This window comes from Colletes gigas, unplaced genomic scaffold (assembly GCF_013123115.1).
Source record: "Colletes gigas isolate AHSC1104 unplaced genomic scaffold, ASM1312311v1 Colletes_gigas_Sc00006, whole genome shotgun sequence".
NCBI lineage: Eukaryota > Metazoa > Arthropoda > Insecta > Hymenoptera > Colletidae > Colletes > Colletes gigas.
In genome coordinates, this window is record NW_025106635.1 from 4,099,259 (window position 1) to 4,117,406 (window position 18,148).

At 44.9% G+C, this 18,148-nt stretch overlaps 1 protein-coding gene across 4 annotated transcripts in view; it reads right to left on the reverse strand.

Annotated features, from left to right (window-relative positions):
* Positions 1-18,148, reverse strand: part of LOC122396021 (LIM/homeobox protein Lhx9) — a 441,838-nt gene that overhangs the window by 74,359 nt on the left and 349,331 nt on the right. For all 4 annotated transcript variants that reach the window (XM_043394097.1, XM_043394098.1, XM_043394095.1 and 1 more), the window contains one exon: positions 5,922-6,461. In XM_043394097.1, coding sequence (XP_043250032.1) covers positions 5,922-6,290 — 369 coding nt within the window. In that variant the 5' untranslated portion in view covers positions 6,291-6,461. The remainder of the gene's footprint in view (positions 1-5,921; positions 6,462-18,148) is intronic.

The window sequence follows — 18,148 nt, forward strand, 5'->3', positions numbered from 1 at the left end:
TCAACAAATTGACGTCACGTGTGAAAATCTCCTTTATCGCGCGTTTATATCGAAAACATTACGTATATCGCTTGCCGCCGATTTTGTATCGTTACGATATGCGTTTTTAATTTCGCAAAGTTCGCGGAATGAAAAATCTGAGGCCACGGACGATGTAGAACATCAATGTCCAAGTTTCCACCGCGGCGAAAACGGAAACTTTCTCCCTAATGCAACATGCAAAGCATCCAGAAGATGGCGAGACATTATACAACACGTGCAATGAACTATTGACTTACGAATTAAAAAAATTGAATATCTCGACGTAGATTGCCTCGCGAGTCAACACATTTAACGAGTAACGGTTAAATGGTTTCATTATCATTCCTCGTGTGCCACGAGATGTTTAAAATTTTTTTATCTAAATTAGAATTTTGCCAATCTCTGATCCTGACGAAACAACGCATGCATCGGCGATAATTCATCGAGCAATTAGGCTGGACGCATACTATCGACTTTCTGTCATACGACAATTTAGTAGACGGAAAGTCGATAGTATGCACCTGGCCTTACTAGCAAGATTATTTAATTAATGATAAAATCACACAGATTGGTATACGCGGCTCGACAGAGTTTATCATGAGAACCTCGGAAATAGAATTTTTAAAATGCTATTGGAAGCTGGTTTGACTTCGGGAGATGAAACGAGAGTCTCTGAGAGAAGAGAAATGAGGAGGGGAACCTTTTGGAGAAAAAAGAAGAAAAGGGTCCACGCGTCAACGTGTCGCTGTAGGACATGTTGGGTCGGTGGAAAAGTTCTGTCGTATTTTATAGAAACGATTTGAATCGCCGTGAGAAACGTTTATTTAAATATTAATGTCCATTATTCGTAACCAGTCTTTGACGTCTGTCAAATGGTTTGTTGATACTCATTGTCTGGACTTTTCCATCGACCCAATAATTTATACAAAAATTGTTAATTCGTTAAGTCGATGTGAATTTTTAAGTATTACATCCTGGAATGCTGATTCGGGTCACGAATACAATAAACGTGCAAGTAGAGGCGCGCATTTTCATTTCACATTAGCGTATGGTAAGACACGGTATCGCGAGTGAACGTTTCCAGTCTGCTTATTAATGCAAAATGTAAATAAGGTAATAAAATTTTCCTTCATTAAAATAGAAGTGTTACATACAATATTGGTAATAAAATATCTTGAATGGAAATCGAGTTTAAAGAGAGACGATCAACTTAAATAACTCCAATTGTATTTCGACGAAAATGTATTGTTCGAAGAAAATTTTGTATTCCACGACGTTTCTCAATATAACCCGATATAAAATCCATCCGATACGGCGAAAAAGAATATAAAAATTCTGGAATATGTTTTTAATCAAATCTCAATTTATTTGATCGAACAGTTATTTACATAAATTTTGACTTTAATTATCTTTCAAATAATGCAGCAGGCATCGATAAAATATGCATTTTAAATAGCAAGTTATTTAATTTTTAAAACTGATCCATTAGTATTCAAATTAAATACTGTTGCACTTCGGGCACTGCTCGAAAACGTTTCATTCGCATTCGAGTAAAGATAGCAGGATTTTATTTGAAATAAAATTATTTTAAAATTATTGAGAATTGTGTCCCGAATATTAAAGATGGAGAATATTGTTAGAATCGAAGAGACCACAGGCCTGATTCGTAGTTGAGCACACAGACTTATCGTTCGAGGTGTACACGTATTTGTCAAACGATAGTTCGCTGGTCGAAAAAATTTAATTAGCCCTCTACGACTGATCTAATGGTAATCGTCTTGGGCGAGAGAGGGGAAAAAGAGACGCGTATTGTCTTCCATTGAACAACATCGGACGATGAATATGTATTTCAGCGGGACGACGGCGCACAATGCGGCCAGTGCAAACTTCGATCGACGCTGATACCATTAATGCAACGTTGTAATCGGAAACAGTCGAGTATCGAGACAAATCAAGTCAATCGAAACTACCGGAGTCGTTTAAGCAATTTGCCTCGGCTAAAGTCAAATCCGATACGGAACGGGTCCTGTGGAAACGCAGCGAAATTCCAACGACGATGCTCGAAATTTGTAGCCGGGAACTTTAAAAGGGGTAAATATCTAACGATTATCCGAGAGTCGCTATTCCACTATTCCACGCAGGCTCGATCGCCAAAGAAACTCGCGCGAACATTATTTTTTTGGTAAATATATTTTTGGAATCATCGAGTGGCCATCAATCTTAATTCTAAAACTCTATTTGGATTAACAAGTTGCCTTTAAGATGGTAAATTGTCATAAATAATAATAAAGGTTGCATGATTGATCGAACGTAATCGCGTAGTTTGTTGGTAAATAAAAGATCATTTTTGTTACAATTCAATAGAATCGACATGTGACGAATCTGCTTAATACCCTAATGATACAAGAACATGACTTGCATCATAAATTTCTGGAGATTGCACCGAAGGAGAAACACACTAAGGCACCTTAATACACGGTGTACGTGTTTACGTTCACATATTCCCATACTATTTATCAAGTACTGATCAGTTTGTTTTTAACTATATTCCTCTCTTTTGCATTTCATTCACGAAGTTTATATTCTTATAATGTAATAGCAATGGTTCTGATTCTGGTTCTCAAGGTTGGGAAGAAATTCAGTCACTCTATTCTACATAACTATTACCGAAGATCATCATGAATCCTTCGCACAGAAAATTCGCGATTACGGTCTCCAAATTTCGACAAATGTAGAAAAACGGAAGGTCCCGAATAGAACTGGAATCTCCCAAGTGACGCCACGGGTCCCCGTGCTCGCCGGTACAACACTGTTGGGGGGCCCGCCGTGGGCCAAAATTTCCACGCGTAACGATCGGTATTAAAACAGAGGATCGCTCGATGCTTACGATTTTGTCTCCGGGGAAACACTTCATCTGGTTCATCCGCGTCGCGATGGCGTTGTAGTGGTGCGCGTGAACCTCCATGATCCGCGGGGACCCCGAACGTTGAACGTTTGCCCGAAAAACCTGGCGACTTTGTGCCCTTCTCGCCGCGAATTCACTCGCCCAATGATATCATTCGTCCTCGGGCGAGGCACACTCGTTTCTCCCACTCGCGTGAGAGTCACACACCTTGCGCACCGAACCACTGCACGGGACCGTGGCGTGTCGTCGGTCCCCGAATCATCCAAAAAAAGGTATTTCGTCGATCCACGAGACGAACGGTGCGCGTCACCTTTCGCGAGACCCGAGATTCCTGCGCGACGCGACGGATCAGCGTTGCCGTCGGGTACGAGGAGCGTGCGTTTCCTCCGGCCTCCGACGTCCAGCGAACATTCCGTGCGACGGACGAGAGAGATCGGGCCCCGAAAAACGGCCAGAGCCACGCGCTGATTGGACGAGAGCGTACGGATAGAGCGTCGGAGGCGCGCGAGGACAGGAAAAAGCGAACCGATCCCGACCGAAGTCAACAGTGAACTGACTGGTCCGCCGCTGCATTGGGCCCCTGAATGCCTCGCGAGGCCCCGGGGTTCAGGTACCCCGGTCAGCCAGGAGAAGCGGGTCCCTGGTGGGGGGAATAAAAAGGTGAGCCTAGAAAGGACCTAACTAACGTTGAAAGGGGACGGGACCCATCCATAGGCTCCGGCTGGGTCGGACGAGGACGCAGTGACGGTGGTAGGGGAGCGTGCGACCGAGACGGACGGTGTATTATGGAGTGAAACGACGCGACCAGCGACGGGGAAGGGGGCCAGCACCGGGGGAAAGGGACGACGGGGGACCCCCGGGTTCCTCGCTGTCCCCTCCGCCCCTATTCAATTATATTTCTCCATGGTAAATGCCTATATTGTTACGTTTGTCAATGGCGAGCTAAGTGAGGGTCACGCGGGACGGGTAATGCCTTCTGAATTTTAGCCTAAGACCCTAACAGCGTCTCTAGCTTCTCTCGCGACGCTTTTCGACCTGCCGTTACGACCCAAACTCGGTGGGCCCACCTGTGCGTCGATTTTCGAAAAGCCGACCTCGACACGGTGATTTGTTGACAGTATCATCGCGACTCCAGATACCGGAATTTAGGCCAGCGTGTCGGAGCAGTTGTCCGAGCAAGTGGACAAGCCACAGTGATGAAGCAGTCGACAAAGTTTTTCCTCGACCCTCTGTTTCCAAGAGGGGGCGTGAAATCTGAGAGGGTTGATTTACCGACCAAAGGGGCCCCAAAGAAAATTGGAAATATTGAAAAATGTGGATAACTCGAGTGCATTTTCTTGCATTCAATTTTATTTCGTAATAAATTCGAGCATTTGTTCGTGGCTATAATGCCACCCATGAAAACTAATCCCCCAACTTGCTCGATATACAGCCACAGACAACACTTGGTCGTGTTTAACAATGGGTCGTAAGTTTTTACGTTCACACCATACTGGATGACACGTTATCCGATCGAAAAATGTTAAATTTACTTTCGTTTGATAAAACGACAGCGTTCCGAACCGCCTTGCGAACTCTAATCGCTCTAAGGAAACGTAATATTACACTCGGAACTTATTAACATTATATATGCACTATTCAAACGGCTATTCAAGATTCGGAGATAGGAAACTTTCATAAACAATATTACAAATCTCAACAAATATAATAATGGAAACAAAAAATACATGGACCGCCACGTGTTTGACATGCACGATCTACAGTAAGCAGCACAACTGAACCAATAATCACAAGTTTTGTATAGATCATTATCTACTGCTAAGAATATAGGAATATATTAAAAAACAAACGTTATAGTTATCTTTATCACGGTTAAAGGTAACGTAAGGAACTTTTTCAGCAATTAATGACTTCTCGTTTGGCAATGAAAAAAAGAATGAAAAGAAGAACGTCAGAGACGTTCTCTCGTCGATCCTCGATGTCTGCGTCGTAGCGCGCGATTTCCACCGTGCGATTAACATTTTTAGAGATCACGAGCGCGTATTAGTCGGTGGGAAATTACACGGCCGCGAAGTAGGCTTACGTAATAAACGACCAACAGCAGTTATTACGCGAACAATGCGGTACGTACTCGTTCCAGGTGCTTCCGGTTGAAAACTTTTTCTCGTGATCATCCTCGCGCGACGAGCCAGCGTAGAAAGTGCATTTTAATCGTACACGGGGCACCGTTCCCGATACGAGACGTCACACGAAGCGTACCTCCGACGGGGGCGACGGAAAATGACGGGGCACTCGACAGGGGTCAACGAGGGGAGAGATCCCAATTTAATTTGTTTCGTCGATTCGGTTGCCTAACAGCTATGGAACGGGATTCTCTGTTCTTGAGACGATATGTGTTATTTTGAAAAGATCATATGATGTGAATGCTACAATAAATAATTACCAATTTACTTTTATTTTAGAGTCCTCAACCGGTCGCTGATCAACGGAAAATGTTTTAAGTTGTGCAAGACGTATAAGTTTCGCGATGAAAATCAAACAAGGTTTCCTATACGAGTCACGAACTCTAATTAAATTAGCATTGTAGTTTTAAGCATCAGAAACTTTCGAAGCAGCGTGTTTTCAAGATGCAATTGGTAACCATCTATCTCAGAAGCGTAAACAAGCGCATAATGGTGAAAGTCTGGCCCCCCTGCTGCCGTCGTATTCGAGACTGCCTAAGTTCTTGAGTGCAGGAAACTAAGTAAAAGCCACGATCGTAATTATACATTTCCAAACTTTCTGTTACCATTTTTCATCCTCGAATCAACCTAACAAACTACCACACGTATCAATTTTAAGCAGAGAGAGTCTCGCCTGAGAAAAAGCATCCCTTCAAAAATTCTAATAATATATCAAACTGATTTGTGAGGTATAAAAATTGTCTCGTGGGCCTAAAACGAGTTTACTATGCTATGCTATGCTATGAATAAAATTGCAAGTGGGGGTGGCTCACCTTGAGTGTACAGTTGTTGTTGTGATTGACCGGGGGGTAAGCGGGGTGTCCTGGTAGGTGAGGATGGGGATGTCCCGGGTGATGTGGATGATCGGCCATCATTCCAGCGCCGCCGTGATGATGCCCGTTGCTGCCCATCCCCTGGCCCTGTTGCAGCGACGCGTAGGGGGTGGCTGGGTCGATGGCCGGTCCGTGGGGCGGTGAATGGGGACTTGGCAAGTCTGGTGTGGTGGTGGTGCCGCCGCCACCGCCCCCACCACCACCGCCGCCGGTGCTGTAGCCGTGATGAGGCCCGGAATGATGCGGACTGCTCGAAAGCGAGGGATGATGCGGGTACGCTGCGGAGTGGCCCGGATGGTGGGGGTTCATACCAGCGGTTAGAGCGCTCGCCAGCTTGACCGATGAGAGGGTGGGCCCGACGAGCCCACCAACAGCTTCCCACGACGAAAAACAAAAGCTTTTTAAGCCTACCTAACTGGAAGCTTATTGGATCCCGGCTCTCCTAGAACCGGCTCTCTTCTTCCGGCTCTCTGCTGATATCTGTAACAAGAGAAACCAACATTTATCATTTATCAGTTTGCCAGATGAAACCAGCCCGCAACATTGGGGGTGTTTATATTTAAAAATTGAAACAGTAAATTTAAAAAATGTTATTTTGTGATTTCGTCCAGCACTTGATCTGGTGTTTGATAAACAGAACAATCAAATATGCCACCTACATACAAACGTTTAACCTGTAAATCGAGGTCGAATCGAAGGAAGTCATCTCGATACCGATCGAGGGCCAGAGTTCAAACAGCCGTCGAAACTTCTTTCATAAGCTTCACGAAAATCTCGAGACTACGGGGTATTTATCGCGTTAGATTTAGCGACGAAACTGTGCCGGCTGATATTAATTTCACCGGCGGTCCGAGTCGCAGGGGCAATTTTATTGGTCCTCAAGACGATTTCATAATGCCGCCGATCCGAATGAAACAGCGGTTCGCGGCAAAACGATCCGCGGATGGGGGAGGATGGTGCAGGGGACCTTTTACGACAGAGCAATTCGCGAAAGAGTTCGTCGGCCGAAGAAATATTTAAATTCAATCCGAATGCAGGGGCATTAAAGCGCCCGTGGATCGCGAGAGAAAGGTCCACGGGGATGGTAAACGCAATCTTGTTCGCGGAGACTACCCCTCTCAGCTTCTCTACGCTTGTTTCCCATGATCCTCTGGTTCGCGTCGGTAAAGACGTACTCGATTGTTGCCGTGACCAACAAAGGGGAAGGCAGAACGATTGCCGTAATAAACATTTTACGACGATCGATGCGACCGGTTTATTTGTTTATCCTGGTTCCGCGTAATTAAGCCCAGCATCTACGAGCTTGGATCTAGATCTCGTGTGTTCAAACGTTTGGAATGCTTACAAATTTATAATAAGGGTTTTAAGTAGTTTTTGTTCGAGCAATAGCCGACGAATAACGGCTGTTTCTTCGAAAAAAAAAGAAAATCGGAAAGGACGTAGGCGCGACAAGATCAAAGGTCTAATTTTCCAGTTAATCTGGATCGAACCGAAGCCCCAGGAAGCACAGATCTGTCGTAATCGACGAGAAATATCGTCTCCTCGATCATAGCGTGGCAACGGGAACGTCGTCGACGGAAACGAAGCGCGCGTTGCGGCGACGACGAACAAAGCCCGTTCTAATTACTCCCCCTCGCGATCTTTTCCGGCATCCAATCAGATTTCCTCGTTTTCCTCGGCGAAGTAATCTCGTTAACTCGTCGTCACCTCCCAGCGACAATTCGACACGCGATACAGTCGTTTCAAAATAGAAACTACTCCCACGATCTCGTTAAACCTCGAGCAGGAATCCTTACAAAATTTTTAGGGACGAAGACACGAACTAATGGCTGCATCGATAAATATACACACGAGTTGGGACTGGAAAATTCGTGACAATGAGGCGAGTTTTATGGTTATAATCCCTCGGTTGTTCGACTGAGGTGTGAAGCAGCTGTTTTCCCTAAGTAGCGTGTTCCTGGTGTCCGTACCATAAAACCCGGCTTACGGAAAGCCATTAAAAACGCGGAGAACGGTTTATTCGATCAATTACCGTCGAGGTGACTCTATAAACAGTCACGGTTTTTATGCATTTAAACATTAATGCGCGTTACACGCGTCCGAATGGAATGCTCGGCGATTCCTTCTCGGTAGAGTGTCCAGACGCCTCGTAAGGACAGGTAAATCGCGAGCTGCCCGTGAAGCCGTTAACGAGAGGAGCCCCAGTTTCGGTGGACAATGGCGTTTGATTGGTTATCAAATACCTCGTGACCGTCAACACTTGATAATTCGCCGGAGTGGCAGCGGTGAATAGGCGGGCTAATTACGTTAAAAGCGGCGAACGAGGTTAAAAGTCGTCGGCGGACGAGGTTGCTCGGCCCCTCTCTCTCTCGCGCTGCTGGTGAAATGCAAATGCGGGAGAGAAATTTCGTGAACCACCGAATACCGAGGATGGCATTAGAATTCATAAAACGGGCTGACCTGTCCCTTCGTTAAGGGCCGTGAAACCGGCGTATGACCTGCCCGACACGCCCACCTTAATTAACAATAATCGTCCTTCCTGGTAGCTCAGCGGGTGCCGTTTGGGACGCGATCGCCGACCTAGACCCCGAAACTTCTGTCTTTTTGTCCAGGAGAACCCAAGTAACGAGTACCTTTTCTTCGGGCTGCTCCGACGTCGCCTTATTTCAGACCGGGCATTAAGGGTTCCCGGGGACATAACGGTGCCCCGTTCCGACCGTTTTCGAGGGAAACTGCTCGCAGAATAACCTGCGCCCCCAGGTAGACACCAGGAATATCCAATTTAACGTATTACGGTTCGTGTATTTGTTTTCGTGCGCTGTTTCTCGTCGCTTTGCGATTTGCGTTGGTCATTTTCATCCTTAAGTTAATAGTTAACGACCTTAAAGAGCGAGTTACCACGTAAGTTGGATGATCTACTTGGTGGAATCCTGTTGCAAAGCTTTGTTCTAACGAGGCAACCGTATTGAATGCGATATCTAATTATCCAAAGCTTTTATCGACTTTTCGACTAGCTGTACCAGGAGATAAATATCTATATTGATATTGGAAATTGCCCACCGAAGGTGTCCTGCTGGTAGACCTGGCAACCCAGTCCAACCATCCAAGGGTAGATTGCTCCAGGTTTATAACTTAATTGTACCTTATTATTCGGGAAAGTACAGCTGTGCCTAAATTCCCTTCTTAAATTAGTCTGTTGGCCTGCACGAGTCATAAACCTGGTCGATTTCGTCCTGTTTGACAACATTTCTACAATCCCTACGCGACAGGTGGTATTTGTTCAAACTTTAAAGTACAATGTGAAAAGGAATACTAGAAAAATAATCAAAGCGAGTAGACTTGAATGTGACTTACTAAAATTGTTCGTACAATGCTTTTTATTTTTTTTTGAATACGTAGCTTCCATCCCTATATTAATTTACGACGTTGCAAAGTGTGTTTAACGTAAGATGCGTAGAAGTTGCAGAACAATGCAGCGAGATTAATGAGACGCCTTAATATCGCGGGAAAAGTAACGAGGCCGTATTAAAACTTCCGCCTAAATCTACCTCCGTGTTTTGTCTTTCTTAACTTTTCTGTCGTCGCCGGGCGCGCCGTTCCGAATTTACTTCGCAACGCCGGGAACCCATTTGAATTCGCTCGAGTTTCTCTCCGGGGATCGCCGAAACAGAAACCACCACGCGTCTATTAACCACTTAACTGCCGTGCTCCAGTTAACTAGGCCAACATAGTAAACGGACACGTGGAATCGTACACGGCGATAAAAATAATACGGTAAAACGGAAGCCGAGGTATTAAACTTTACAACAGAAATTTTTTAATACCTCCGCGTTCACTTCTGTGAATACTTGTTTATTCCTGCCATAGGAGAGATATGTGCTGGCACTGAATTCAAGAAAACTGGTAATTTTTCGGCGAAATTAAAAAATTTCAAATCGTTCTAAGAAAATTATTTTTAGTTGCGGGGGTCGATTGCAAGCATTTTTGGTGAATAGACATACCCCCGAAATCCTACTCACTTTCGAGAGAAAAATTCATCACCGAAAATATAATGTCTGACCATAACTGTCTGATTACCCTGAAAAGAAAAGATTTTAAATCGTTCTAAAAAAATTATTTTCAGTTCCGGGGGTCAATTACAATCATTTTTGGTGAATACATACAACCCCGAAATACTACTCACTTTTGAGAAAAAAATTCTTTCCCGTAAATATAATGCGTGGTCAGAGATCTGTGACTATATTCCTCGTTTTTGTCAACCATATCTTAATTTTGAAATGAAACAGTAGCGATAAAAATGGTCCCGGCTCCACAGGTGGACGATTAATTAGAACACGCACGTTTTCCACGCAAATATCGGCAAGCTCGACCTTCTTTCTTCGCCTCGTGCAGCCTCTTGAATCGATCTATATAGAAAGCAATCGAAACGGACGCGAGGATAATGGCGGGATGGCGGACAGCGTCGCGTTTGAAAACCATTTTTACCGGATTTAATTATACGGACGTTCGAGGATCTCGCGGCTGTCCGAAAAGGCCCCAATATTTATCAGCGGGCGGTGTATAATCCAGGAAGGAAATTAAATTCAGACCCGAGACGTCGAAGGAATCGCGTCGTCCTGTCGAGCACCACCTGCCCGGCCTCTCTGTGTTACGTCCAATTAAACCTGGCGGTGTTACGCGCTAATTTCACTCTTAATTGTTAACCGTTAATTATTAATTACCGGTTCGGCTTATCGGGCCATCTGGGCGACAGGCTTTCATCGGGGCGTCGACGCTCGGCAGCGCGTCGGTCGCTCTCCGATGGAAATTCAAAAGAATGGACCCATTTCATTACCGACCACGACGACAGAGAAACGAGGGGGGAAAAAGAGTGGGGAGGCAAGGGGCAAGATATTAATTAGGAAGAGAGCGGGAGACGAGTTTTCCGGGGATTAGCAACTGACGACGCTGTCGCGCAACGGACGCTGCAATCGTTACGCAGAGTGATGCAGCGTACCCCTATTAAGGAGGAATTCTAGTTTAACAAGTTCAAGAAATCGATTTCCTTTTTCAAATAAAAAATATTTCACGCAACATGTTCACCCATAATAACGTCGATATTTAAGTCCACGATAGAATCAATTGTATCTGACTTTTCTATCTAAATATACACGTTTATAATCTCTTAGCGTATGGAATATTAGTCTAAACGTGACTGAAGGAGGGTCTACGACCGTCTGCCCCGAAAAGAAACACGTGGCTGTATAATAAGTGGCACTAATAAAACTGTTGGAAGGCCGAAGATACTTAACCGCTAACGCACAACGAACTGACATACTCGTCCACGCCTAAGCGCCGGAAATACTCAGCCACGCGTGTGTCACGACCATCGCCATCGTCAAGTCGTACAGATATCTCTTAAGACGCCGGTGCCACGTCATATTTAAATCATAATTAAATTTTTATTCAACCGCAGAACGTTTCAATGAGAGACGTTTAACACGTTCCCAAAATCTGAACAGGGTCAATCGTAACGGATGGAAAATCAAGATGGGGTGATTTACGAGAGGTCCGAGGAAGCCAGGAAGGCAAGCAGAGGAGAACAAGCGACTCTAAATGAGCATTTAGAAGAACCACTTTATGGAGCTGCTACAGTAAATTAATTACCAACAGCTGTACCTTTTATTACTACCTGAAACTCTGAAATCGTTTTTCTGGGAACCACCTTCCTCAAATTGGTCGGCGGAATTTGCCAAGAAAATGTACAATTTTTCACCTAAGTCACGTTTGAGTTTAGGTGACCATTACGAAATTTTTAGCCAAAGCACCCGGAGAGGTTAATCGCGTAGGAACGCCACGCGTAGATCGTCGCGTACAATACGATCGTACGTGCAATCTGTTCCAATTAGTTGGCGAGGTTTGTTCATTACGATCGATGATTATTCGCTCGGATAAAGGAGAGTCCGGTGACTTACGTTCTATTTAACGAAGGTCAACAGAGCCAATCGCGTCCAAGTCTTTACGACGGGTTCGGGAAACGCACAATGGAACATCGAGTCTGGTTTCCATCGCGCGGAATTAAATTTTTCCGGACCTTCGTTTTTCGGGGGAAATGAGTTCAAAGGTCGCCGGGCGCCGTACGAATCAATTTTTTAGCTTGTTTCGGCCAGCAACAGTTCCACTCTATGCGCTCGAACACGAATCAAACAAAGAATCGCTGATACAACTCAATTATTCCGCGATTATGATTTATTTTTCAACGAAAACTTATTACGTATTTGCGTCTCGATGTTTATTATGCGACACCGTCGCTGCGACTGTACGTTAAAGGGAATTTATTTTGACGTGCTAACGAACCGGAAAGCGATAAAAATTTGACCGTTAATTTCAAAGTATTTATTTCTTACGACGCATAAATACCGCCTTTAACGCGCTAATGTTTACTGCCGGCCGAAAAGTCATAACGATCCCGACTCGTTGCTTTTATATTTAGACATGAGTTACGCATCACGAGTCCGAGTCGTTACGTGGTCTCGCAGTTGGTTAACGTCTTACTACAACGATATATGGGCTTTATAGACCCATAGCTATTCGCGATCTTCCAGTTTAATGTTTGCGAATTTTTATTTCTGGAGACGCGCAGCGCCTGCTTTCCACGCTATAAAGATCCAATAGCTACGGACTCTATTCATCGCGACGAACAACATTTTGTTTCGTCGATAACTTCATTTCCATTCGCCGTTTAAAGCAACACCGGCTTTATAATATTTGAAAAATAAGGGACAATGGCCCGAACATAAAACGAGCCCGCGGCGAATGGAACGTAATTTTATACGAATTGGGGTTAAAAGGGACATTTTTTTCGAGTAACTATAAATGGAAGACTCGAATCGAATTAAAAGTACGCGTCATTTACGCTTCAATGAATATAAATGAGGCCTCTGCGCTTCGTCTTTATGCTCGCGAAGTGTTAAATTTAGCACGATGAATTTCGTGTTTCGCCAGCAGATTGAAAAGCAATTTCAGCCATTATTTCGCGTTTCCTTCCACGTGCAAGCACGTTATTAATAATTAACCAAAAATTTCAAACGCAATTTAGTTTTATTGCACGTTTTGTACACTTTCGTCAACGCGGAAGGAACGCTTAAGAAACCGACGATCGAGAAACAATCGAGTGGAAATTAGAGGAATGCTAGATGGCCTCGATTCTTTCTATACACCAGGAAAAAGGCAGACAACAATTTATCAGAAGCATTCGCAAGTTAATTAATTAGAGAATTCATTAAAATTAATTTCTGCAGCTTACGGTACAGAAGAGAATAATTTGTATTACAAGCTTCCTATGATCTTAGTGGAAAATAGAGTGGACAGAGTAACCTGTTCGCTTCGACTCTTTCGTTTCATCCAAGAGAAACATTTTTCTCGAGATTCCACGTTTCGTCGAAATGATTCCGTACCCCCTCGCGCCACGAAATTACACGGAGCCGTTCGACAGCAAGATATTCATTTGGATACGATGAGATCGGGGTAACGCTATACTTAAAGCGAAGTCGGAGTGCGTATTAGTCGAATTCAGGTCGATCGACTACATCTCTAAACGTTAGGGCGTATATCGTTTCCAGTTTCGAAGAATCGTTTGGAAATAATTGAGGCCTCGTAAGAACTATCCCAAGACCTCATCCACCGAGGCCACGCCATATTTGGAAAGAATAAAGAAATCGAAATGAAACTCTTTTTCCGTTAATCGATGCTTCGCTTTAATCCTAAGTGCGCATGGTGAGTATCGACATATCGCGAAACACGTACGGCAGTTAGCAGGAACAGGGATATTTTATATCGTTGCAGAGTTTATCTTCTCTAATTGGATATTATAAAGGGAAGATTATTGACCTGGAAGTGAAATCGTTATATTGGAAGGAATGTGAATATTGGAGGAGCAAGAGTGCTAAAGGAAAGCTCGGAGGCAAATTGGTTGACAAGTCATTTCTACGGACTGGCAAATAAATAGAAATAATTGGACATGTGTGTCTGGCACAATTTATATACGTTATTTTTATAAAATGCACGAGAATCGTCCTCGAGGAACGTCGGGCTTGGAGCTATTTTAACATACGAACAAAAATTTTTACTCCGTTAAATAAAAATTTTAACTGTTCGATGGAATAAATTCATTTATTTTTGAACTGTCAGAATATTTTATCCGAACGATTTAATTTGGATAATAATTTCATCTTACGGGAAGGAGTAGCGAGTGAAAAACTGTTAAAAATCGTTGGTCTAGGTGATGTGAATGGAGAAAAGCTGAGGCAAATGGAACGCTAACAAAGTATCGGCACAAATCAGCTTTAGATCCTCGTGTCACCGCAGCTATTCATTCGGTGCACGAAAATGTAAGCAAAAATGATCTCCTCCATTTTAGAAGTAATTGAATTTTGTTGATGCCACTATGTAACATAAAATTTTAATAAAATATGAGAATGATCTACGGAAGAATTATACGATCTTTAATACCGTCGGTGAGATGAAGAAAGGGATAAAAATCATCGAGATCGAGTCGAAGCATTAATGAGAAAATTTTATGCGCACGGAGCAACTTCTATCCCACGTGGACGAACACGATTCGACTTCGTAGCAGCAAAGTCCGAGCAAGCAAAGCCTTTTAATAAAAATTCCATTAGCCGTGGGTGTATCAGCCATCGGAAAAGTTGCTGCCATTAAACAACTCGGAATCGGAGATCGGCGAGCCCCGCTCGATTCGTTAATTACTTCTATCCTGGAAGCTGGGAACCGTTTGACCCAATTCGTTTTTGCTTCGCGGAACAAAATCCGTCGGAGACGCCACCGTAGACGATCCTGCACACGCAACGATCCATCGATCCCAACTGATACAAGTTTCTTACTTGTAATTTCATTTTTTCACTTTTTTAATTTCTTGCAAGGTTAACCCTCAAGTGGATCATTGGGGCCGCTGCTTCGTTTTCCATTTAGCAATTTGGTAAAAATCAATGTTAAGTAAAATAATTCGGTTGAGATTGGGAGTCCACTTAAGGGTTAAATATACATATAGAAAGCAATAGGAACACAGATAAATTTGGTACAAGCTAAGAGAAAAATCGAGCCGAACAAAATGATTAAATAAATAAGATCATCCCGAATTCGTGGGAGATTTGCTAGCCCCCATTATCACGGAATGGCACTTCTGAGCTTTGGATGGTCACGATCGTCGATCTGTGAGAACTTAGGAACCTCGTCGGAAGGCTGGTCGGTGACGAAAATCGCGAGACGCGGGAGTGCGGCTTGTTTACGACCCACGACCCCGGCAGAATCTCTCGAAATTCGATCAGCCGCGGAAGCACGACGGCCGAGCGATAACAAGATGATAACGAGGGAATACACCGGTAATTACCGGAATGATAATGACGAGGAGAACGACGACGACAACAACGGCGACAGCGACGAGAAGCTGGACGAGGACAACGACGGCCAGAGGTAGGGTAGGGCGAAGAGGAAGTGGAAGAGGAGGACGATCAGCTGCGATAGGGATAATTAACGATCGCAATCGTACGAAAATGAGGACAGGGCGAGTGCGACGACGACGATAACGAGCGGTCCAGCGATCTTATTAGCGATAAGCGACGATAACGAGGACGCCTCGTTCCATACAATAACGACGCCGTTCCGATGCTTGTAGTGGACGAAAAGAATCTCTGCTCGAGGAGCCGCGAGGGTGAGCCCCGATCCGCGCCTGGATTATTATGCTTCCGGTAGATCGTTCAAAAAATCGCGGACGCGACAACCCTTCCAATAAACTGCACGAAACTCTTTAACAACCCTCCTAAGGGTCAACTACGACCCGCGACGATCCTCTACGTTCTTCCAGGATAGTCTACGATTTCTTATATTACAAAATTCATCGAAAATATGATTAGATACGTAACTCCGTTTAAAAAAACAATGTGATCGTTTCAAAATTTGTTCACGAAGACGAGCGCATCTGAAACCTCTTGCAGAGCGACCCAATCGCCGAACCGGTCGAAAAACTCGCGTCTTCTGGTGAAGGAATATACCGCGAACCGTTGACCACGAATGTCCGTTTTCCGGGAATCGGGCGTCTAAATCAGAGAACGTCGCGCGCAAGAAAATCGTCCCCGGCGCACAAAGGGCGGCCCAGCTCCTCCGACAGCGATCGTTTCGAAGTTGTTGCATTCAGTGCATAGCCAACCGATCGGTGAAGCTTTCTTCCGCCGTCAGGATTCCTACATAATTGCATGCCGGGAACGCGGCTCGGGCTCTCTCTCTTTCGATTCCGCCTCGTCCGGCTCCGTCCTCCCGAGGGCTCACGGTTCCTCGAAAAGGAGGCCCCCGTAGGAGTGTACACCTTTTCATTTGAACGCTCTCATAGGCAGAGTATACCTGTAATAGGTGGGTCGCGCGAGGGAACTCTGACATCGCCACGGAGGACCCTGTTCCCCTGCCCCCCCACCCGGGTCCGTTGCATCTAATTACTATAATCGTCTCCGCTAATAATTAGATTATTTTCAGTGTCTTCGAGAAGCGCTGTCCCTCGCTGGTCATTATACCCGGGGTCCAAGTTATCATTATATCTGCCCGATTCCTCCGGGGGGCCCCGGACACGTCGGACCCGCTGTTTGGGACCGCCTACTTTCGTTTGCGTCTCGTTCTCTCGATCCACGAATTTTTCCTGGCCACCCTCTTCTGCTTTTCGACACGTTTCGTGCCTCGCTAATGACGATTCATCGTAAGAAACACGTTTCTTTTACCGCCAAATGTTCTTTTCATTACGCCTCTCAGGAAAGCTTTGGAACGATATTCGAAAATGGCGACGGTCTGTCCCTGGAAGGGAGTTCGCGTGAAAACGACGTTTATTAGCGAGAACAAATCTTCTGGCAAGGGGGTGAGAATGGCGAGTGAGAAGGCTCCACTCCGAGATAGTAATGTTTTATTTTATTGTCGCCGGCCAGTTGCTCAGGAATGTCCGGACGATACCCCGTAGAGCATTCGTTGCGAAGGTGGACGCGGAGGCAGGTACGGTCGAAGATGGAAGAGGAGGAAGAACGGACTCCTTACTATCATTATGGACATTCCCTCGAAGCGTTTACGTACCGAGTATTTCGTTGCACGCTCTGGGTCGTCGAACGAAGGCTCGAGGAAGAAGCAAATCTCGAGGAAAGTGCTGTAGAACTCATTCTTACGTAACTTCCGCTCATACGTTCTTCAGCCAGTATCTCGGTATCTTTCCAAATAGGGTGCACGACCCTTAAGTGGATATTTTTGGAGGTCAACGCGTCGATGATGGTCACCGAGTGATCACTTATTAATTGGAAAATTCTGTGCTTAATATTTGCACCCTATTTTACAAAACGAGGTAGACCAAGAACAAAAAAGCGAATTATTTTGGAGGATCGCGGTTCGAGCGTGGCGTTCGAGAAAAGTAGCAGTTCGAAAGTGATTCGGAGGCGACGTTATTGTCCCTCTCGTGGTTCTAGGCGAACATACATTATGCCACGATACGGACGTACATTGGAACACACTCAGGCCCTTAATACGTATTTAATTAAGTATGCCCAGCGAGGCTGCGGGACACGGAGGTCGCGCGCAGCCGGGCGGGGTTTATACAGCGGGTATCAGTATGGGCCGCCATAACTCTCGCGCCTCCACCAGCACCACCGCCACTTATGTACGCGTACCTACCGCGATGGAATTTCATCCTGGCCGTTACAACATAAATCTTCGGCGCATTATCGCCCTCGAGGACCCCTTTCGTTTCTCTTTCGGTGTGGCGGGCCCTTAATACGGTCACTAGCGAACGCACGGTGCCCCTTATCGACACAGCCTACCGGCGATTTCGTCTCGACCCCCTCAATTTACCCTTAATGGCCGTTTCTGATCTTGTAAAAACCAGTCAATTTTATTTGGCGTTTCCTTAAACTACTCAGACTTAAACACTTGGTATACTTTTCTTCTTAATAGCTGGAAAACAGGTTGCTCTTAACGATCTTTAGAGATTAGTTTTGTAGTTATTCGATTCAAATTTTGTCTATTCTGGCCTCCCGACATTGTGTCAAGAAACGTTCAATGTTTTCTCGAAAGGCTTAGCAGAACTTCCTATGTGTAACTCTTACTTTTTAGCGAGCTTGTGCACAGTGATCGCGTTTGAAATACCGAAG